Source organism: Staurois parvus, unplaced genomic scaffold (genome assembly GCF_062004578.1).
Source record: "Staurois parvus isolate SC_StPar_1 unplaced genomic scaffold, SC_StPar_1.0 ptg000117l, whole genome shotgun sequence".
Taxonomy (NCBI): Eukaryota; Metazoa; Chordata; class Amphibia; order Anura; family Ranidae; genus Staurois; species Staurois parvus.
The window spans coordinates 1,827,324-1,851,870 of record NW_028317913.1 but is presented as its reverse complement, the minus strand read 5'-3'; the positions used below and the strand labels follow the sequence as shown (position 1 = coordinate 1,851,870).

General features: G+C 44.7%; 1 protein-coding gene across 1 annotated transcript in view; it reads left to right on the top strand.

Annotated features, from left to right (window-relative positions):
- LOC149467265 (uncharacterized) overlaps window positions 1-24,547 on the top strand; it is a 46,304-nt gene that overhangs the window by 2,551 nt on the left and 19,206 nt on the right. The window contains exons 2-4 of the mRNA XM_089672009.1: window positions 5,971-6,084; window positions 13,289-13,433; window positions 16,708-16,821. Of these exons, the coding sequence (XP_089528135.1) occupies window positions 5,979-6,084; window positions 13,289-13,433; window positions 16,708-16,821 (365 nt within the window). The 5' untranslated portion in view covers window positions 5,971-5,978. The remainder of the gene's footprint in view (window positions 1-5,970; window positions 6,085-13,288; window positions 13,434-16,707; window positions 16,822-24,547) is intronic.

Sequence of the window (24,547 nt, the reverse complement as noted above, 5' to 3'; positions counted from 1 at the left end):
CTCCTCCTCCAGGATGTCTCCCTTCATGGCCAACTATGGGCTCCAACCTGAGAGGTTCTCACCACAGGACATTCCGGCTGTGGAGAACCATCTTGCTGCCCTGCGTTCTTCATGGGGGCAGATCCAGAAGTCCTTGAAGGACTCAGCACAGCGCCAGAAGTTCCAGGCTGATCGCAGGCGGCTGCCCGCTCCTTCATACCAGGTCAGAGATCGGGTGTGGTTGTCTTCTCGCAACCTCAATCTTCGGGTGCCCGCACCCAAACTGGCCCCCCGTTTTGTTGGCCCATTTCGCATCCTCCGCAAGGTGAATCCGGTTGCCTATGCCCTTGCCCTTCCTCCTGGGATGCGGATCTCTAATGTCTTCCATGTATCCCTGTTGAAGCCTCTGGTCTGCAAACGCTTCACCACTTCTCCGCCTCGGCCCTGTCCCATCCGGGTTGACGGTCATGAGGAGTATGAGGTGAGCCGGATCCTGGACTCTCAATTGGTGCGCGGTCGGGTGCAGTTTCTGGTTCATTGGCGCGGTTATGGTCCCGAGGAGCGTTCCTGGGTTCCTTCCACGGATGTGCCCTCCTCCGCGCTTTTCATGCACGCTTTCCTCAGAAGCCTTTTGTTAAACCACGGAGGGGAAGGGGCCCTTGAGGAGGAGGTACTGTCAAGGTCCTACCTTTTTCCAGAGGTTATGCTGCTCCATGTGCTGGCATCCATCTTGGGTTTCTGCAAAGCATGGTGGGAGCCTTTTATGCTTTCAGGCCTCTGTGGGCCATCCCCCAGAGGGGTGTGGTTGAGCATATTTAAGCCTGCTGTCTGCACGTGCTCTTTGCATTCGTGTCCTGTCTGATAGTGTTGTTGCAGCTCTTATTCTACTCTCGTGGCTCTCCTGGAAACTGACTCGGCTTTGTCTAGACCAGTGGTGGGCAACCTTTTTTTTCAACTGAGCCAAATCTCGCCAAAACCACGATTGAAATTTATTTTGAGAGCCACATTTTTAAAACTGAAAATACATCCCCCATATAGTAATTCATCCCCCATAGTAATTCATCCCCCATATAGTAATTCATCCCCCATAGTAATTCATCCCCCATATAATAATTCATCCCCCATAGTAATTCATCCCCCATATAGTAATTCATCCCCCATAGTAATTAATCCCCCATATAGTAATTCATCCCCCATATAGTAATTCATCCCCCACAGTAATTAATCCCCCATATAGTAATTCATCCCCCATAGTAATTCATCCCCCATATAGTAATTCATCCCCCATATAGTAATTCATCCCCCATAGTAATTAATCCCCCATATAGTAATTCATCCCCCATAGTAATTCATCTCCCATATAGTAATTCATCCCCCATATAGTAATTCATCCCCCCTATAGTAATTCATTCCCCATATTGTGTCAATTCACTTACCTTTGCTCTGCGCGTTCCTCTCACCGTGTTCCCACGCCGTTCCGGTCTTCAGGGCGGACTGTGAGAGGAGAGGAGTTCGTCACGCTGCCCTGCCTACATCCTGACAGCCAATGATTGCCACGCTCCGCGGGCCGGATTAAAGGGTCCGCCGGGCCGTATACGGTCCGCCAGGCCGTATATGGCCCGCGGGCCGTAGTTTGCCCATTGCTGGGCTAGCTGCAGAGTCCTGACTTTTGGGGCGGCCGCCCGAGAGGAGGGAGGGGAGCGGGCGCCCGGCACACAGAAGAGCCGCATTAAAGTGTGTAAAGAGCCGCATGTGGCTCGCGAGCCGCGGCTTGCCGACCACTGGTCTAGACTATTCTCAGCCTTATCCCTTTATCTGACCTCCCGTTGCTGAACCCGGCTTGTGACCTGTGTATTCTTGTCTACCGTTCTGTACTGTCTGTCCCGCTGTTATCGACCCGGCCTGTCCGACTACGCTATCGTTGTTATCTGGTTCCTACCAGCTATACGCCATTGGCCGTGGCCATTACCGCAGCTGGGGTTTCTCGTGGGCCGCGACCTGGTCCCTGGCTGCGTCAAGTTCATCCCCACCATCAGGGGCCCTGGTGAAGGGCAGTCTGGGGCTTAGACTCCGTGCCCTGAGGGACTCTGGTCTGTGGGTGGTGGTTTTCGTCAGTCTGTGCGTGACCCTGCCATTAGGCCTGCCTGTCCATTCCACAGCTCCTGCCCTGACAGATTGTTACTAAAACAACATGTACAATGACTCATGGGTGTATTGATAGAAACATTTGCATAGCAATTTGCTCAGTGATAGTGCAGGTACATTCATTTTGTGCGAAGGGGCAAAAATGAAAGTTATTAGGCTATTTCCTGTGCTTGTCCAATGTTTTTCATTGATTTAAAATCGAAATAACAGCATTTGGCCAATAGATGGAGCTAAGTATCACAGGAATTTGCTATGATACTCAGCACTGTCTAGTGGTCAGTTTAAATGTTTTAAATCAATGAAATACATTTGACCAGCACAGGAAATAGACTAAAAACAATTGTATTGTTTTGGGTTTTTTGCCTTTTTTTTGCACAAATGTACATACACTTTTACTGGGCGATTTGCTATGAGATTTTTTTTTTTTTTACTAATACTGATGTGAATGTATAATAAAGCTGTAAAGCACTGACTAAAATTGATGACACTCTATATAATTACCTGTAATAAATACACATAAATAAAGTAAAATAGCCTAAGTGTTTAGCCTAATTCTTAACATGGAATAAAGTCTTCTAAATTACCTACTAAATCATAACTCCTGGATTGGCTTATGTCATACTAAACACACACTTTTAATTTACATTATGCCTTCTCTTTCTGTGAATGGATTATGGCACTGTAATTATTATAAAAACACAATCTAAGTACCTTTTTCTTATTCAATATACATCTGTCATGTGATCCAGCTCTCTCCTATCCTGTCTGCAGGGAAACAAAAGCAGGAGGAGCTTTAAGTCCTCTGCAGCTGGTCACATGTTCAAACTTAAAAAAAAACTGCCTTTGGGACACTAAAAAATTATATCAATAAACTGTATTATATTGTCATACAAATATATATATGAAATCAAATATTTATTATTTTTTGGCAATAACATGGTGTGGGTGAATTTCTGCCAGTCACAGGCTGTCACGCCCCTCAAGCCTGTGCCTTAGAATAACAGGGAGGTGAAGCCTCCATCAATCAAGATGTAATATCCCACCCCTAATTTGTTTAGCTGTTTAATGGGCTTGGAGGAGGAGAGAGGGAGTGGGCTGTAATTTTCCACTGTGTGTATGCCCACATGTGTGACTTTATAGTCAGATGGGCTGCTCATATGTGATAGAGAGGAAATCTCACTAAAAACTGAGAATGTGCAGTAGCTGCCAACACCGCTCTGCAAAATCCCCAGCTACAATGAACCCCATAGTGAATAAGTGAGTATGAACAGCATGTAATACAGCATTTATTGATGTTTTTTATATGATGCAGGTTTAGTGACACTTTAAAAATACTGGTTTACCTTGAAACTAATGGACTTCAAAAAAATAGTTATTTAGAAACCCACAGAAAATGTAAAGATTGCAAATATTAAAAACACCTGGGCCATCATTTTAATGAGCAATTAAAAAAAGTTTGAAATCAAAGTGAAATCTAATTATCTGGCTCATCTCAGGATATCTTTTTATCCACTTTCTCCCTAACATTGAGTAGTGTAAAGTGCTTGTGCTAGATGACAATTTTCAAAATAATGGCTGTCTGTAAAGAAAAGAGTTCAAGTAGAACTGTAGGCAAAACTTTTTTATTCAGTGTAGATAGAGGGAGGGTTATAATACCTGTCATACTTTTTTTCCATTTGTATCACACTGGGAAGATTTATGTTCACTTCCTGGCCCATAGTCAAAACTAGAAAGTTCCAGCAAATGAAGGGAACCCCCCCCCCCCATGTCACCAGAACTAGTGCCTGCCTTTGGAAGATCCCCCCTCTTTTACTTTTTGGGGGACAACCGATAATGTGGGATTTTCTTGTACTTTCACTTTCAATCATAATGGTAAACAGGACAAATAGAGAGGATGAATTTCCCTAATTGGGTCACAGACATCAATAAACCCGACAGGTGTTATAATCCATCTCCACAAAGTTTTGCTTTTAGTTATACTTTATTACTTACCTGTCCAGTCACCTAAGCCACTAATCTTCACTCTGTTGCTGGTCTACAGTGGCTGAAGAATCTATTACTTCCATCACTTCCGGAAGTGTCAGATGCCTAGTCCCCCTCTGCAAGCTGTGGTTCCTGTCATTGAATGCTGTGTCATTACAGGAGAAAGCAGTAATATAGGGGAAGTACAGTGCCATTGTGGGGGACAATCATTTGACACACCTGGAAATGTGCTTTATGCAGAAGATTTTCCAGCCAGCGTAGCTTTTCAAAAGAGCAAAGAAGCACCCAAAAGAAGTACTGTCTTGGATTCCTCCTGAATAATAGCACACATTCTGGCATGTGAGGATGTGCCTTCAGTTTTATAGTTGTATATCTGCAGTGTTTGATCTAAGGCACTGCTGCCCCTACATGCTAGTCTCAGGAGATGGAGGTGTGAGACTTGGTGATGTCACTACTGTGCTGCTCATGGGTCTCCTTTCTGGAGAGGAAGCAAAGTGCTGCTCCCACATATAGACACGATACAAAACAAGGCATGGTAAGTCAATAATGAGTAAACCATCAGGTTCTAGGAGACCACAGACAATACCGGTGACTTTTGTCCTTTGCCTGCTATTCTTATAATCTTTCACAACAATGTATGACATCTGAAGGTACAGACTGAAACAACATTATTCATGCAAACTGATTTCAGTTTTTTTTATGGAAAAGTGTGCAATGAAAACTATCAACAGCTGAACTAGCTCACTCTGTTCTGCATGGTCGTTGGGGCCCAGTTGGGGCACAAGTAGGAAGAGATGAAGGTGACAGTTCCTCAATGGATTAATACTAGGGAAAATAAGGAAGGGCAAGTACTTCCCCTTAAAGTGGCACTTGACTTGGGTGGTGTTCCTTTAATGCACTGAGCAAATGGCAGATTTTAAGCAAGTAAGGTGTCAAAAGCTGGCAGAAGTGCTTGTTGGCAAAGGGCAACTCCCCTCTGGACTGCAAGGACTAATGGCATTGGTAGACTAGGTTCTTTTAAAAGGGTAGGCTGATGATTAAGAGAACACTGGTGTGGTGTGGCATACAGAAGGCATGCACTGCAGACAGCTCTGATGATTGGACTGTGCTACTAATGTGTTCAACAGTAGCGGCTGAGGGAACTAGGCTGCAACACGTGTTAACTATGTGCAATGTCTGCAACTGTGTGCAGGAAAAGTAGCATATGTAAGGAGAATGTCAGTGTTCACTTGTTTGGTTGGTGTATGGGACTCTCATCTGATTGGTGATGTCCAGCAGATCCTAGCAGTCTTTCTCTCTCTGCGGTTTGGGGTCTCCACAGGTTTTCTGGTCACACTTGCAGCGTTCCATCTGGTCTCAGCGCTTCAGGTCACCCCCTGGCAGAATGTCTTGTTGAACGGGGCGGCAAGGCTAGCTGTCAGCAAATCCTCCTTGCCTTTCTTGTCTCTAGCTCTGCTACCTGGTCCGGTTATACAAACACAACTCTTGCTCTACTCCTGCTCTCCGGCTATCTCCCCTCTCACTTTCTGTCCAGTCTCCCAGGCTTCTGTATATATCTTCTATCACTCACATGCCAGCTCCTCTGGGAAATGTAGTCCTCTGGTTCACTGCTCCCCTGCAAAGTCCTGTGGTTTAGCAGACAAGGTCCATGGGGCTGCTCAACTGAGAGAGAGTGCCACTGAATTGCAGAACACTGCCATCTTGTGTTTATTTTAACATCCTGCAACTGACATTATAGAAGGGCGTTACACAGATATATATATATATATATATATATATATATATATATATAAAATAAAATATAAGTTGGGTTTGGGCAAGACTGGATTGCTAATGTCTAATGATTCTCTATTTTTTTGCCAGGTCTAACAATGTATGAACACAACACTTTCAAAATAATCCTGATTTTCCTCACTGTGGCTGTCTACATTGTCATGATAGCATTCAATGCCGGAGCAGGCTCTGGTCTAATCAAAGGTAAAATATGTATGATATTTAAGAAATCCTAAGCTAAAATGGTTAGTGTACACCTCAACTTTTGATCAAAACATATGCAGATCTGGAATCTCAGAGAAAAGCCAGGATGCTTGTTCTGAACCAGTAATTCAGAAAGAATGAGTGCAAGGGCTCATTTAGACTTTCATTTCAGGGGGCTTTAAAAAATGTTTTAGTGCTTCCCAACCACCTCCCTTAAGCTGCAAAGGCTGTGAGCTGGGGTGTTTACACGCCACTACCATGATGTTTTGCTTAGCACCTGCTGCAAAAATTATTGCCCTGTGGCATTTGGCAGATAGCAAGCCTGCCAAATGTGACCCACTCAAGCAAACAGGGAAGCACCACAAACATTCTTGGGTTCATGCGGCTGAGGCACCTTGATGCAGCAATTGCAAAATAAAATAAAATAAAAAATAAAATAAAAACAGGTGGTAAGGAGGCCTCACATTGTCTCCTCTCTACCTGTCAAACGCCTCTGAGAAGTGATCCGAATAAGGACCACTTTTCAGAGGAGAGGCAGTTTAGATACAAGTCTAAACGTAGGCTAAGAAGACCAGTATGACAACCTGCCAGTTTCTCTTTTAAGACAAGTTACAAATTTTAGCAATAATTTAAATAAGTGCTCACTAAAAATATTTTCTTTTCTTTAAAGGAACCCTGTCACCACAGGGTCAAAACAAAAAGAAATGTCGCCTGTAACAAAAAGAACCCCTCTACGATGCTCCTCCTCAGTGCCTGCATATATTCCACACTTTCAAGTTTGTAGAATATGTTGTGGTTCTACCTGGCAGCTTGTATATTGCTATAGGCAGGGCCAAGACAAGGTGGGGAATGAGGCAGAAGAAGTACATGCCTCAGGTGCAGTGTTATAATGTTGATGGTGGGCCACACTGGGAACTCCATCGACTCTCTCTCAGCAGTGACTGCAGTGTCACTCCTGCCAGAAGGAGCAGGGGTCTTCATTGCTGCTGAAGGGAAATTTCTGCTCTCCTCAACCTTCTCTTTCCTCCCTCTAATAGCAATTGCTAAGAAATCATTTCTGTCTCAGCGTGGTGCCACTGGGAAGTAAGGGCATACTGCTCTTTATCCTGTGTTCCCTTGTCATGTGACATTTCAGAGATGAGGAAAAAGAAGAAGTTGCCTTCATTCCCGGTGGGCGCTACACTGAGAAGGAGGTGAGAACTAGGAGTACACAGAGGGTGGGATGAAAACTCAGCCCTAGACCTTCCCTCTCTTCCCCCAAAATGCCTCTTAACTTCCCCCCTCCCTTAGAGCCCTTCCACCCCTTGAGCTCCCCATATCTGTTAGGGTCTATGCACCACACCTCCTGGCTCCACTCCTTCATGCCACTGACACAGATGTCAAAGCATCCCCCCCCAGACTGACGTCACTGAAGCAGGGACATTTCACCCCGCTGCCACTGATGTAGCTCTTTCACCCAAGATGTATTGGGTCCCCAGTTCCTGTTCCCAAAACTGAAAATAGCACCACACACTGACATACCTGGCTGGGTGGGGAATATTTATTGTAGATATGGGTATATACAGTATACCCTAATGGCTTAATGTGTATATAGACACCAGTAATGACACAACAAATAGTTAAGCAATAGCAAGAAAGGTACTGCAATAAGGTAAACAGTAGAAGAATTATACTGCTAATTGGATAAACAGTAGAAGGAATGTACTGCAGAAACAATAATTGATATGAAGCACAACCCTGCTAAACCCTATACCAGGGCAATCCAAACTAGGGAAAATTGTACCACTACAACAGTTTAGCAGTCAATATGTGCTATTCTGTTTCTTCTACTGACCAGTTTGTTGGGTCCCAACTGTTATGGTAGAGCTATTAGGATAGTGTCCCTTTTCAGAATGGATGCAGGTGCTGCCACTGTATTTCTCGCGGGCAACCCTGTCCCTCTTTTATCAAGACGTAGTGTGAATTTGGTCGGCGGCCTCTTACCAACTCTTGTGCCATCAGGTGATCTGACCTTTTTTTACTGTGTGAAGCAAAGCTGGTCAGTATCCTTCCCCTCAATTAGACAGTGGGCTCCACAACCTACATGGCTCTCTCCAATATCCCAGAAAGTCTCTCACTCTCTCCGGGGTTAGCAGCTTCCCAGAACAATTTCTACATGTATCCTCAGGAAAATCAGCAGGGAAGCACTTCTCCCCTTTGTCCCCAGTGCCCTATGTGATATGTAGTTTACTCCATTTAGCCAGATCAGTCTGTAGCACACTACTTCTCCCTCAATCCTAGCAGTCCATATCCTGGTGTATTCCTACTGGGCAGAGGGCAGGTTTAACACTGGCTGTTCACAGTCCTGTACTAGCAGCCTTTCCAGCTGTGTTTGTGTATTATCTCCTCTGCTTCTCACACACAAAACTCTTTTCCTGCCAGTGCTATACAGGGTGGGCTACACAGAAGTAGCATCATTTTTCCTGATGTAGGGACATATTTTCATCCAGTGACAACACCAGGGATAGATTTCCTTCCACTGACACCACTAACATAGGGACATTTCTTCCTTTCAGTGACACCACTGATGCAGGCATATTTTTTTCTTAGCCACATGTTTTTGCACCCGTTTTAAACTCTGCAGTTCAGCGCAACTATTTGTACTATTTCAGCACAGACCACATACATTACATATGGGGGTGAAGGGGGTTGTAGTTTGCATTGGCATTGGATGACCTTGTCCCTGCGCTGTGTGACTGTGAGGGAGGGTGTTAAAGTAGATAGGTAGAAAAGGACAGTATGACTGGCTTTGTCCAGGAGGCATATATATATATATATATATATATATATATATATATATATGCAAAAGATGGAATTGTAACAGATGATCAATGTACCGTACATGCAAAGCAAATATCTCACAGATTGCTGGCAATTAATTGCAGCAGCACATACCTGCCATGGCTTCTCTGTATTGCTGAACCTTGGCATCCAATATTGTAGATAGGCAGATTCCTATAGTATGCTCAAAGTGGTCCATGGTGGTTCTCGCTGGTAAACATAAAGCAGGCAAAAAAAAAGGTTTCAACTCTCTCTTTTGATTTGCCACTGATCCACATCTTGTGAGATAAAGATAGCAAAAGTCAAGTCAGGACAAGAGTTCCATTGCTGGATTCTGTATCCATACAACTTTTGGTACCCAGAGGGCCTACCTTTGCTAGGATCACTTATTTTAGCTCATGGCAGCCATACATGGATCAGCAAATCTACTACTCGGCTTCTGTACGACCAGCCTGTTGGGTTATTCCCAGCGGGAGTGAATTCCCCCATCTAAATTGAATACGTGGATGGGGTAATCATTTTTTTTTTCCATTTAACCAGCTGGTTGAATGAAAAAAGCGATTAATGTATGGCTTATCTTAGAATTTTGTCATTGTGTAAATATAATAATATAAAATTTCTTTATTTGTATTGATAATGGGCAAAAAAGTGTATCTGGTAGATCCAGCCCTGAGCTTGGTGTAGCAATTCTAAACCTGTATGTCCACATGAGCCCCATGGGACACTTTGGCGATGCACACATTTGTCCAAAAAAGCAAGTGCTTGGAGTGCATTCCTGGGGCTTGCCGCAGAAGATTTGTATTGTGCTGCAGTGTTCTCAGCTAAACCCTGAGAGCTATTGGTGCTCAGGAAAATCCTTCTCTCCACACATTATCATTTTGTTATGAAAACACTTATTTCTCTTAAATTCCGGAGTCACACTTAGGGCTCGTTCACACTTGACTGTTTTTCCAACTCTTGCCAAACGCCCCTATAGCGTTTGACAAGCATTGGTCCGGCGTTTGCGGAGCGGTTTTTAACGCTGCGCAAATGCCGCATGCGTGGTTTAGCGGCGGTTGCTAGGCGTTTGCCAAGCGTTAAAAATGCCCACAAACGCCTATAATGACATTTGAATGGTGTTAATGTTCCTCAAATGCCCCACAACCGTGTCGCAACTCCACCATAGACTTCAACTCCTCCTCACTCGACCAGAGGTGTTTGTTTTGCCGTGACGCAACGCTAACGCTCCCGTGTGAATAGCACCATGTGCTGCAATATGCAGAATTTTCACAGGCGTTTGGGAAATGGTAAAAACGCTTCCCAAACGCCTGTCTGCCGCTTGCAAACAAGGCTAGTGTGAACGTAGCCTTAAACCTTTGTTCTGGCTCTATATGATCTGTGTTGTAGAGTGTAATTCCAACATAATCTTTTTTTGGTGCAAACTTTGTTCATATTTTTATTAAGGTGTCCCAATTGAGATTTCTTCTCATTTTCCATCCCTCTAGCAATGTTGTCTCTAGGTTGGGGAACGAAAGATAACTCCCCAGCAGGAACACAGACAGAAATAAAAACCCAGCAAAAGATCTACGGCTAGCCATACAGTATACATTTAGATTTCTGCTAATTATACTGTCTAAAAATTTGCATTAAAAACAGGCATTTTAGTTGCACAACATTTGTAAATATACAGTCAGGTCCATAAATATTGGGACATCGACACAATTCTAACATTTTTGGCTCTATACACCACCGCAATGGATTTGAAATTAAACGAACAAGATGTGCTTTAACTGCAGACTGTCAGCTTTAATTTGAGGGTATTTACATCTAAATAAGGTGAACGGTGTAGGAATTACAACAGTTTGCATATGTGCCTCCCACTTATTAAGGGACCAAAAGTAATGGGACAGAATAATAATCATAAATCAAACTTTCACTTTTTAATACTTGGTTGCAAATCCTTTGCAGTCAATTACAGCCTGAAGTCTGGAATGCATAGACATCACCAGACGCTGGGTTTCATCCCTGGTGATGCTCTGCCAGGCCCCTACTGCAACTGTCTTCAGTTCCTGCTTGTTCTTGGGGCATTTTCCCTTCAGTTTTGTCTTCAGCAAGTGAAATGCATGCTCAATCGGATTCAGGTCAGGTGATTGACTTGGCCATTGCATAACATTCCACTTCTTTCCCTTAAAACACTCTTTGGTTGCTTTTGCAGTATGCTTTGGTTCATTGTCCATCTGCACTGTGAAGCGGCGTCCAATGAGTTCTGAAGCATTTGGCTGAATATGAGCAGATAATATTGCCCAAAACACTTCAGAATTCATCCTGCTGCTTTTGTCAGCAGTCACATCATCAATAAATACAAGAGAACCAGTTCCATTGGCAGCCATACATGCCCATGCCATGACACTACCACCACCATGCTTCACTGATGAGGTGGTATGCTTAGGATCAGGAGCAGTTCCTTTCCTTCTCCATACTCTTCTCTTCCCATCACTCTGGTACAAGTTGATCTTGGTCTCATCTGTCCATAGGATGTTGTTCCAGAACTGTGAAGGCTTTTTTAGATGTCGTTTGGCAAACTCTAATCTGGCCTTCTTGTTTTTGAGGCTCACCAATGGTTTACATCTTGTGGTGAACCCTCTGTATTCACTCTGGTGAAGTCTTTTCTTGATTGTTGACTTTGACACACATACACCTACCTCCTGGAGAGTGTTCTTGATCTGGCCAACTGTTGTGAAGGGTGTTTTCTTCACCAGGGAAAGAATTCTTCGGTCATCCACCACAGTTGTTTTCCGTGGTCTTCCGGGTCTTTTGGTGTTGCTGAGCTCACCGGTGCATTCCTTCTTTTTAAGAATGTTCCAAACAGTTGTTTTGGCCACGCCTAATGTTTTTGTTATCTCTCTGATGGGTTTGTTTTGTTTTTTCAGCCTATTGATGGCTTGCTTCACTGATAGTGACAGCTCTTTGGATCTCATCTTGAGAGTTTACAGCAACAGATTCCAAATGCAAATAGCACACTTGAAATGAACTCTGGACCTTTTATCTGCTCATTGTAATTGGGATAATGAGGGAACAACACGCACCTGGCCATGGAACAGCTGAGAAGCCAATTGTCCCATTACTTTTGGTCCCTTAACAAGTGGGAGGCACATATGCAAACTGTTGTAATTTCTACACCGTTCACCTGATTTGGATGTAAATACCCTCAAATTAAAGCTGACAGTCTGCAGTTAAAGCACATCTTGTTCGTTTCATTTCAAATCCATTGTGGTGGTGTATAGAGCCAATAATGTTAGAATTGTGTTGATGTCCCAATATTTATGGACCTGACTGTATGTGGAAGCTGCACTGCCTTGGCACTCTGGTTGTACAGAAGTTGATTTACCAATTGACTTCTGTACAACCAGGCTATCAGGTTTTTCCAAACTGATCAGTGCCACTGGCTATAGCTGGCAGCACTGATCATTGTACTCTGATAGCAGGGAAAGCTCCCTGCCGTCAGAACACACTTGAACAGTGGAAGTTTTCACGTTTGAGGTGGATGTGGGAATTGGATTGTTTTTTTAATTCAGCCTGCTGGTTGAACCAATAAAATATATAATAATGAAAGTATGGGCTATCTTACACAAAGAGGAACATTTGTCAACCAACTTGACAACACCTTTAATATGCACACCTTTTTCAAATCAGGATTTATTTTATCTTAATTAGCAAAGTATTTGTGGGGATGTTTTTTCTCCATTTGCAACCCTACCAATCAAAATGAGAGTTTTGCGATGGCTTCACCACTGTAGATGGAAGTGATTTTCACTGAAATGCTGTTTCAGAGCAGCAGAGGGAGGAATATGTAAATAAAGATCTGATTTGTTTCATAATCTTTCTCACTGCTCCTGTTTATCATTGCCCTACATTGAATTTTAATTAAATAATGCCCCCTTGTGTATTTTGTGATGAATGGTGATGGGGCTATATGAGTATATGTATCTTCACCAGGGCATATTAGTGGACATGGCCATATTGCGCTGAACATTGGCCATAGCTAAAAAGACACAATAAATAGAACCTGAGCCTAATTGTTGTACACACTGCACAGAGGGAGCTGTCTTTTGTACCCACAAAATACACCGTAATTACTGTACTACATGGTAGAGTTTCACAGACACATAAACCTCAGGAGAAAGGATCATTTTCAAAAAACGTGAGCTGGGAAGGGAGGAGGGGGAAATGAGATGGTGCTCAGGAGTCGGCAGGAGGAACCATAATGTACAAGAGAAAGGTAAGTATAGAATCTCTTTTACAGGTCATTTTTCTTTCAGTATTGACACTGTAGTGAAATGATCATCTTAAATGGATCCTTCTTCTGGACAATTTTTATCTACAATTACTTCTTTTCCCATTACAGGAATATTTTTGCAGACTGTAGGAAATATCTCAAATAAATACATTACTGAATTTACACCATCAGGATGGACATTTATGATCTGGAATGTAATATTTGCTTGGCAGTTTCTTTGGCTTGGATATGTTGTGGCTGGGATCTGTAGACGGTAAGTGTAAGAATTGTGGTGACTTGGCATTTGCAGAATTCTAGCAGTGATGCACTTGCTTACCTTGTCCAATGGTTAAATGGAACCAAACTCTTTTGCAGAAAAATTGCCAGCAGTTTCTGTCTGTATTAAAAGTTAATGTTGTAAGGGATTTAAATAAGTCAGGAGCCTTTGGGCGAAGGTAGCTAAACGGTCAATGCCTCGTTGGCCCTTTTCCTGGCTGATCTATCTGTGGTACATTTATTTTGATACATGTATCTTCCTCCTGACCCAAGCTACTTGTTGTGATGGGTGCCTGTGAGCCCCGATAATCCCTGTATGAAATGAAAAACTGATAAATAAAGAATTAAAAAAATAAATTGCCAGCAGGTAAATTTTTATTATGGCAGAAAAGACTCTGGGGGAATCCATAAAGGGTGTTGCAGACACCTATTAAAATTCTGTTGGGCCACTTCACCAAAATCGTTGCTTGCACCCGAATCATGTACTGTACCTGTCAGAGACAAGTACATTCATCTGTTGAAACCTGAGGTTGGTGTCTCCTTCTGCAGTGTGCTTCCTCTCTGGCCACTGCGCCTGGCACACAGATACACACATGGCAGAGGACTTTTGTAGTAGGGATGGTTGGAGCCTGATGGGGAACTGAAAGACCAATTCCACATCAGAAATTCAAATTAAATTATTGTGGCACCTAATAAGTAGTGTTGAAATGAATAGTGGTATAACCACTCATTAACACCAATGTGAATGAACAGCTGCCCCTAAAAAGTGAAATTGTACACTTAAGCGTGAGATATTAGTGAATAGGTAAGCGCAGTGCAGTGTTATAAATTCAAAATGGGACAGGCGATCCCATCATTTCCATGTGCTTAAATAATGTATTGAACTGTAACTAGTGTTGATCAATAAAATCCGTATATATAATAACAAATATTATTCCTATATAGAACATAATAATATAAAAAAACAAAAGTACTGTATAGGTATCATAGGCAAAATATAAATCATAATAGTCCATGTTCCTTCACCACGTGCCAAACACAAATTGATCGGGATATCAATCAAGGATCATAACAGTCCTTTGGGACATAATGTTGATGACAGAAATCCATGTATCCACACCCTGGTGAAAATAAGTGAATGTCTCACTCGCCAGACCTATATGACCTCGGTTAAGGTGGTCAAATAGCGCGTTTTGGTGGTATAAGCTGGAACATCCGCCTCTAATTATCCCAGGTTAGTCCTCCCAGTCACCAAGGCTCCGCAGGTAATGCCCCAAGGAAAAAGGATTGCCAATGGACTCTTCAGAAAGCAAGGGTACCTTGTAGTAGGTTTTCCTGAACTTTTATGATTTATATTACTCCTATGCTACCTATACTTTTGTTTTTTATATTATTATGTTCTATATAGGAATAATATTTGCTATCATATATATTATATATACGGAGTTTCTTGATCAACACTCATTACAGGTCAATACATTATTTAAGCACATGGAAATGATGGGATCGCTTGTCCCATTTTGAATTTATAACAATTTATTGCAAAGCGCTTACCTATTCACTAATAGTTCCCCATCAGGTCCACCTTACTGTTGACTGACATTGGATGTCAGTTGGCAGATCCATAGCAGCTATTCCGTCCAGTAACGACTTTTGAATCCACCAATGCCAAAAGCTAAAAAATAAGGCAGACCTGATAAGGATCTAATCTCTCAGTCTCCACCCAATCATCTTCCAGGATTTTTTGTCAAACCTAATTGAACAAGTTGAAGAAGGAAGCTGATTGGCTACCATGCACAACTGCACCAGCTTTTGCACTCTCCAGTTTTAGTAAATCAACCCCATAGTGTCAGTTTGTGCAATCTTCGGTAACACCCCGGTCACACTGGATGCGAATTGCTATGCGATTTGCATGTCATGCGACTTGCAAATCACATGCCAAGTTGCACCCTATTGTCCACAATTAGAGTGTTCATATCGGTGCGGCCCCGACTTGGTCGGAACCGCACCAATTTCCAAAGTTGTAAATCTACTACTTTTGGTGCGATTTGCAAAAACATCTGTGTCAGATGTCTTGCAAATCGCACCTGAAATCAGTTCACCCGACTTTGAAATCGTGCGACTTCACTGTGAGTCGCACGATTTCAAAGCCTATGTTTGCATATATTGATCCTGCCAGTAAGTGTGTTATTTTCCACCTTCTTTTCCAAGTCCAAACTGTCCAGCAAAAGTGGTAGTTAGAAGATTGAGACGAATCATTTACCACTGACAGGAGTGCTTACATTGGTCAGCTTTTATACATTTAGGTAAAATCTTCATCTGAAAAGGAAAACAAATGTTTGCTGTAATTGCTCAAAAAGTGTTAGATGAAGTTCAGCTCTAATTTGTTAGTTCAGTCCTAAATCTGCTATTACATCTAACACTACCCTCCCCTAAGATTAACAATGCTGCTGTCCAAAGGTGTCCCCATTGCTCCTCCATCTAGAATGGAGACACCCTAAAACAGGAGGTAGGTTACTGGCCAAATCACCGGGTGAAATAGAGGAAAAAAACATCTGGGGGAAAGGAAAACAAATGCAACTACCACATCTAAAGATTTTTAAACTGCAATATATTACATTTTTGTTTTTGGGTTTAATACCTATTTAACAATTCCTTTACTTTCTATATGATCTGGTTGATCAGATAGCATTACCTAAAGAACACTGTACAATGAGATAATAAGACACATAGCTTGTTCAAGATTTACCAATAACTGCAGTGTGCTTTCCTGATTAGCTAAAAATTGATTTCACTGTTTAGATAGTCCTTTGTTAGCAAATCTAAAAATGATTATGCAGATTACACAATCAGATTGCAACACTTTCTGCAAACCTTAAACTGAATTTGTAATGATAAAAATGTGACCTGCCATTTAACGGAATGAGTCATCCTAATCCTGCTTTTTCAGTGTAGTGTGTCAGAGATGAGTATGCATGTAGGCAGTGAAGTCTGAAAAGTCTAAACTCATGTCCTGTATGCAGGCTTTCCATATCTGCATATTGTACATCTCAGTGACTCAGAAAGTATATGGGTCAGTGTAACAATGAAGGCAAAATCCATTTTCAGAAATGTAGAAGTTAATAAATATTGGTATAATTTTGTCCAAGAATAAACATGATTGACCATGCGGGATATACCCCTACTGTGCATGGTTACAAGCTGCTGAAACAAGGATGATATTATATCGTACTCTGTCCAAATAACATTTTCTACTTTTCTGTTCCCCACAGGAGTGAGCTGGGCTGGATGTATTTAAAACCAGATGTGTTTCCAGTCTGTTTTTACTTTGTGTGGATACTCAATAATGTGCTGAATATAGGATGGCTCTTCCTCTGGGATCGAGAGTAAGTTACGTCATCACTAAAACTCAAGTTTTATTACAAGAATTGGCAAATTTATTGATGACGGGTGTAGTAACTCACAGCGACTAGATTTTAGTAAGTGGTGCTCAGATATTTAAGAGATGCAGTTGAATTTGTTATGCTGGCCATAGACAGGTCGTTTATCGCCCGAATTGTCGGCCGATAAACGAAAAATCGGTCGTTGCTGCCACCAATGCTTATGAAAAACAGCCGTTTTTCATAGATTTTCCAGCATGACAGATAAAAAGAAACGAGAAGAACCGCGAGAATCGTCCGACGACATTGCCCCACTAACGGTGTGAATATCGACCGATTTTTCGCTCTGACGAAAATTCTGCCGATAAACGACCCGTCTATGGCCTGCATTACTCTGGGCTATTGCACTGTTTACTATAATAGGTATGCCTGTAAAACAAGTATTTACTTTTCAGCACATAGAGATTTATTTTATCTGTTTGTGCAAGGCCCCTTTCATATGGGGCAGATTTGGTTGCGATCACACCTTGACTACTGTAACTCCCTCCTCAATGGCCTACCTCATCGCAGGCTATCCCCACTCCACTCCATCATGAATGCTGCTGCCAGATGCAATCACCTTACTAGCCGCTCTGTATCTGCCATCCCTCTCTGCCAATCCCTCTGCTGGCTTCCAATTGCCCAACGGATAAAATTCAAAACAATAACACTGATGTATAAAGCCGTTCATAACACTGCCCCTAAGTACATCACCGACCTTGTCTCTAAATACCACCCAAACCATATTCTCCGCTCCTCGCAAGACCTCCTACTCTCTAGCTCCCTTGTCTCCTCCTCCCATGCCCTCCCTCGTCTCCAGGATTTCTGAAGGGCTTCACCCATCCTCTGGAACTCCCTACCCCAATCTATCAGGCTATCACCTACTCTGCTCTCTTTTAGGCGCACTCTGAAAACCCATCTCTTCAGGGAAGCCTACCCCGACCCCAGCTAATACTGGAATCCCCTACTCTTCCTACCATTCCATCCCCCACAGTTAATTACCTCTTGTACCACTATTCCCTCCCTCCTAGATTGTAAACTCCAAGGAGCAGGGCCCTCTAATCCCTCTTGTATTGAACTGTATTGTTACTGTACTGTCTCCCTCCATAATGTAAAGCACTGAGCAAACTGTCGGCGCTATATAAATCCTGTATAATAATAATAATCTGGGAATCTGTGAGCTAATCCCCTGCTGAATCGGAGCAGAGCGAGTGGATTACATATCTGTGTCTTCTCAGTATCTGCAAAGCTAACACTCTTCTCTATGGGCAACCAGAAGTAAACGGACTCTGCTGTTCATTTACACCCAGCTACCTCTGATCCACTCCTCCTAAATGCAAGAGGTTGAAGTCCACACTATATTGTCAAAAGTATTGGGACACCTCTCCAAATCATTAGATTTACCTCCATGGCCATAGGTGTATAAAATCAAGCACCTAGACATGCAGACTGCTTATACAAACATTTGTGAAAGAATGGGTCACTCTCGGGATCTCAGTGAAATGCTTGGATGTTTATTCATTTCATTGGCCAGAGTTAGAGATGAGCGAAGTATTCAAAAATTCGATTCGGCTGATTCGGCGAATTCGAGGAATAAATTCGATTCGATGCGAATATATTCGCTGCGATTTAAACTTATAAAAGGGTGTTTCTAGGCTTCAGAGAGCCTTTATATTAGTGCAGAACACTGTACCTTTAATTTAAATGCCCTTGGAGTCTGCTGGGGAAGAGAAATAATACTGTCAGTCAGTATGACATGCAGATGAGTGCCGTCGATCTTAGAATCACCGCACACTTCACTCATTTGGGCAGTCACGGGGCCAAAACCAGAGTGTGGAGCCACAGTGTGGCGGTGGAGGCAGCAGCAATGGGAGGCCATACAGCACCCTATGACAAAAATGGAACCCACCAGCAGTGTGAGGAGACCTGAAAGTGGCACATGGCAGAGTGTGGCGATGGAGACAGCAGCAATGGGAGGCCGTACAGGGACCCATGAGAGACTCTGGACCTGGCAGCAGCATTAGGAGGCGGTACAGGGGCCCATGGCAGATTACGGGCCTGGCAGCAGCAATGGGAGGCCCGTAATCTGCCAGCACCCTTTGACAAAATGGAACACACCAGCAGTGTGAGGAGACCTGAAAGTGGCACATGGCAGAGTGTGGCGTTGGAGACAGCAGCAATGGGAGGCCGTACAGGGACCTATGACACACTCTGGACCTGGCAGCAGCATTAGGAGGCGGTACAGGGGCCCATGGCAGATTACGGGCCTGGCAGCAGCAATGGGAGGCCCGTAATCTGCCAGCACCCTATGACAAAATGGAACACACCAGCAGTGTGAGGAGACCTGAAAGTGGCACATGGCAGAGTGTGGCGATGGAGACAGCAGCAATGGGAGGCCGTACAGGGACCCATGACACACTCTGGACCTGGCAGCAGCATGAGGAGGCGGTACAGGGGCCCATGGCAGATTACGGGCCTGGCAGCAGCAATGGGAGGCCCGTAATCTGCCAACACCCTATGACAAAATGGAACCCACCAGCAGTGTGAGGAGACCTGAAAGTGGCACATGTTTGGGGCATGATTCATGGCGGATTTAGTCAGTTGTGTCAGGAACTGGTGGTTTGAAATCCAGACTAATCCACGCCTGATTCATTTTCACAAACGTGAGTCTCTCCACACTTTGGGTGGACAGTCGTGTCCTCCGCGGAGTTACAATACCTCCTGCCGCACTAAACACGCGCTCCGATGCCACGCTACTGGCCGGGCATGACAGCCTTTCAAGGGCAAATTCAGCTAGTTGGGGCCAAAGGTCAAGTTTCGTTGCCCAGTAGTCAAGGGGATTGTCTACCTCGGTTGGCAGGGTGCTGTCCAAGTAGGCCCAAGCCTGTTGTTTGAGGTCCTGCTCCAGGTCCACCTGATGCTGCTGCTGCTGCGGCTGGTTAGTAGTTTCCTCACTGCGCTGGTGAAGAAAGCTACTCATCATCGACTGCAGACTGAGACAGCCGCTGCTGGTGGAGCTGCCACTGCTCCTACCACCCCACCCCTCCCCTGCTGCCATGGCAGCGGAACGCGAGCGCACAGGGCCCACAGTGTCTGAGGATGGACGTTGGCGCACAAAGGCAGAGACCAGCTGACTATATAGGTGGTTTTTATAGTACTTTATTTTGGCCTCCCTCTCAGCAGGTGTGAAAAAGGCCACCATTTTTGAACGGTAGCGAGGGTCCAACAAGGTGGACAGCCAAAAGTCGTCCCTCTGTCTGATGGTTATTATTCGGCTGTCGCTACGCAAGCAACCGAGCATGCTATGGGCCATTTGTGCCAAGGAATGCGAGGGACTCCCTGCCTCCATCTCCACAGCATACTGCCACGGTGCGTCTGGGTCCTCTGTCTCCTCCTCCTCTACCAGATGCTCCTGCTCCTCCACTCCTGTCCGCTGAGTGGAAAAACCACCCATTTCACTCAATAATTCCTGAGCACCAATGTCCTCCTCTACCTCCTCCTCTTCTTCCTGTCCTGCCCCCACAGGGGTCATGTGGCGTTGAGATCTGTGCGCCACGTCTACCGCACCCTGACCAGCCATTGTTAACTGCATTTGTTCCAGGACGTGCAACAGAGGAATGACGTCGTTCATCCCATAGTCCTGCCGACTCACGAATAGCGTGGCCTCCTCAAAGGGCCTGAGCAAGCGGCAGGTGTCACGCATGAGCTGCCAATGGCTGACATCTAAGTTACACAGGGAGTACCTTTATCCGCTTGTAACATCAGGAAATCTGTGATGGCCTTTCGCTGTTCGTAAAGGCGGTCTAACATATGTAGGGTTGAATTCCACCTTGTTGCAACGTCACAGCATGAGGAGTCGGTACGGGGGCCCATGGCAGATTACGGGCCTGGCAGCATCAATAGGAGGCCCGTAATCTGCCAGCACCCTATGACAAAAAATGGAACACACCAGCAGTGTGAGGAGACCTGAAAGTGGCACATGGCAGAGTGTGGCAATGGAGACAGCAGCAATGAGAGGCCGTACAGGGACCCATGAGAGACTGTGGACCTGGCAGCAGCATGAGGAGGCGGTACTGGGGCCCATGGCAGATTACGGGCCTGGCAGCATCAATGGGAGGCCCGTAATCTGCCAGCACCCTATGACAAAAAATGGAACACACCAGCAGTGTGAGGAGACCTGAAAGTGGCACATGGCAGAGTGTGGCGATGGAGACAGCAGCAATGGGAGGCCGTACAGGGACCCATGAGTCCCAACATGGGCCCCCTGGCCACGCTTGACTTTCTGGCCACATAGTCGACATACGGCTACGTTTACTTCCTCGGGCGGCTTGGCGAAAAATTGCCACACCGCCGAGTAGGAAACTTTGCCCCCGATACTCCTCACTGGCTGACTGCTACTTCCTCCGTGCACACCGGCACCACTACTGGCCGTGGTGGTAGGCTGCAGTGGAGCTGGTGCTCTACTCCGTGGCCGTTTGCCTCCACTGACACTGCTGCGACCCTGCTGCCTCCTGGGCAACCCACCGACTGTTTTGCTCGCTGCCAAGCTGCCACCCTCTTCTCCTGATGATGCAGAAGCAATAGCCTGATGACGACGAGGCTGCCAAGTGCGATCAGCCTCATCATCATCAATTAGGGTCTCCGCGTCACTACTAGCCCCCTCGGCTGCGTGTGGGTCAGGAGACAGACCTGTCTCTAGACCGGCTACCGAGCCACTCTCCTCGCCACTACTTCTTCACCTGGCTGCTGAAGAGGCGGATGTCTCCCCCCGTTCCTGACCGCCCTCTGTTAGCTCTTCCTCACTGTACAGTGGGGCTGAGCCCACAGCATGCGATACTTCGCTTGGTGAGGGAACACCAAAGGACAGGGGCAGGTAGAGGACACGTGATTTCAGTGGGCTTGCTCCCGGGCCATGCCAACTAACGGTTGTGTCTGACGTACCCACCGACCGTTGGCTGTAGGTGTCAGAGGTGACCTGGGAAGAGGAAGACGACCGAGCCAACCAATTGATGACGGCAGGGTTGTCGGTGGAGACACGACCGCTGGATGACACCGGGAGCACTGGCCTCTGGCTGCGACTAGTGCTGCCTCGACCCCTTCCTCTGCTGCCACGTCTGCTCGCTCCTAAAACATTTCCTCCTCTGCCACTCCTCTGCATGTTGTCTGACATACTCTTTAATTCAACGATTCTGTGTCCCTGAGTAACAATTCTGTGTCCCTGAGTAACAATTCTGTGTCTGTCCCTGAGTAACAATTCTGTGTCCCTGAGTAACAATTCTGTGTCCCTCAGTAACAATTCTGTGTCCCTCAGTAACAATTCTGTGTCCCTCAGTAACAATTCTGTGTCTGTCCCTGAGTAACAATTCTGTGTCTGTCCCTGAGTAACAATTCTGTGTCTGTCCCTAAGTAACAATTCTGTGTCCCTCAGTAACAATTCTGTGTCCCTCAGTAACAATTCTGTGTCTGTCCCTGAGTAACAATTCTGTGTCCCTCAGTAACAATTCTGTGTCCCTCAGTAACAATTCTGTGTCCCTCGGTAACAATTCTGTGTCCCTGAGTAACAATTCTGTGTCTGTCCCTGAGTAACAATTCTGTGTCCCTCAGTAACAATTCTGTGTCCCTCAGTAACAATTCTGTGTCTGTCCCTGAGTAACAATTCTGTGTCTGTCCCTGAGTAACAATTCTGTATCTGTCCCTGAGTAACAATTCTGTGTCTGTCCCTGAGTAACAATTCTGTGTCCCTCAGTAACAATTCTGTGTCTGTCCCTGAGTAACAATTCTGTGTCCCTCAGTAACAATTCTGTGTCTGTCCCTGAGTAACAATTCTGTGTCTGTCCCTGAGTAACAATTCTGTGTCCCTCAGTAACAATTCTGTGTCCCTCAGTAACAATTCTGTGTCTGTCCCTGAGTAACAATTCTGTGTCCCTAAGTAACGTTTCTGTGGCCCTAAGTAACGGTTCTGTGTCCCTCAGTAACAATTCTGTGTCTGTCCCTGAGTAACAATTCTGTGTCTGTCCCTGAGTAACAATTCTGTGTCTGTCCCTCAGTAACAATTCTGTGTCTGTCCCTGAGTAACAATTCTGTGTCCCTCAGTAACAATTCTGTGTCTGTCCCTGAGTAACAATTCTGTGTCCCTAAGTAACGTTTCTGTGGCCCTAAGTAACGGTTCTGTGTCCCTCAGTAACAATTCTGTGTCCCTCAGTAACAATTCTGTGTCTGTCCCTGAGTAACAATTCTGTGTCCCTAAGTAACGTTTCTGTGGCCCTAAGTAACGGTTCTGTGTCCCTCAGTAACAATTCTGTGTCCCTCAGTAACAATTCTGTGTCTGTCCCTAAGTAACAATTCTGTGGCCCTAAGTAACATTTCTGTGGCCCTAAGTAACGTTTCTGTGGCCCTAAGTAACGTTTCTGTGGCCCTAAGTAACGTTTCTGTGGCCCTAAGTAACGGTTCTGTGTCCCTCAGTAACAATTCTGTGTCTGTCCCTGAGTAACAATTCTGTGTCTGTCCCTGAGTAACAATTCTGTGTCTGTCCCTGAGTAACAATTCTGTGTCTGTCCCTGAGTAACAATTCTGTGTCCCTCAGTAACAATTCTGTGTCCCTCAGTAACAATTCTGTGTCTGTCCCTGAGTAACAATTCTGTGTCTGTCCCTGAGTAACAATTCTGTGTCTGTCCCTGAGTAACAATTCTGTGTCCCTCAGTAACAATTCTGTGTCCCTCAGTAACAATTCTGTGTCCCTCAGTAACAATTCTGTGTCTGTCCCTGAGTAACAATTCTGTGTCTGTCCCTGAGTAACAATTCTGTGTCCCTCAGTAACAATTCTGTGTCCCTCAGTAACAATTCTGTGTCTGTCCCTGAGTAACAATTCTGTGTCCCTAAGTAACGTTTCTGTGGCCCTAAGTAACGGTTCTGTGTCCCTCAGTAACAATTCTGTGTCTGTCCCTGAGTAACAATTCTGTGTCTGTCCCTGAGTAACAATTCTGTGTCTGTCCCTGAGTAACAATTCTGTGTCCCTCAGTAACAATTCTGTGTCCCTCAGTAACAATTCTGTGTCTGTCCCTGAGTAACAATTCTGTGTCCCTAAGTAACGTTTCTGTGGCCCTAAGTAACGGTTCTGTGTCCCTCAGTAACAATTCTGTGTCCCTCAGTAACAATTCTGTGTCTGTCCCTGAGTAACAATTCTGTGTCCCTAAGTAACGTTTCTGTGGCCCTAAGTAACGGTTCTGTGTCCCTCAGTAACAATTCTGTGTCCCTCAGTAACAATTCTGTGTCTGTCCCTAAGTAACAATTCTGTGGCCCTAAGTAACATTTCTGTGGCCCTAAGTAACGTTTCTGTGGCCCTAAGTAACGTTTCTGTGGCCCTAAGTAACGATTCTGTGGCCCTAAGTAACGTTTCTGTGGCCCTAAGTAACGTTTCTGTGGCCCTAAGTAACGATTCTGTGGCCCTAAGTAACGTTTCTGTGGCCCTAAGTAACGTTTCTGTGGCCCTAAGTAACGTTTCTGTGTCCCTAAGTAACGTTTCTGTGTCCCTAACTCTCTCCCTCAATACAGCCAGGTCTGCCTCTCTTGAATGACTGGAGGCAAATGGAGAATTCTAAAATGGCCGCCATTTATAGCTCGACCATTACACAGTGCTGGCTGGCTGGCTGCTGATTGGCTAATGCGATCACATGTCATGAATGAATGCATTATG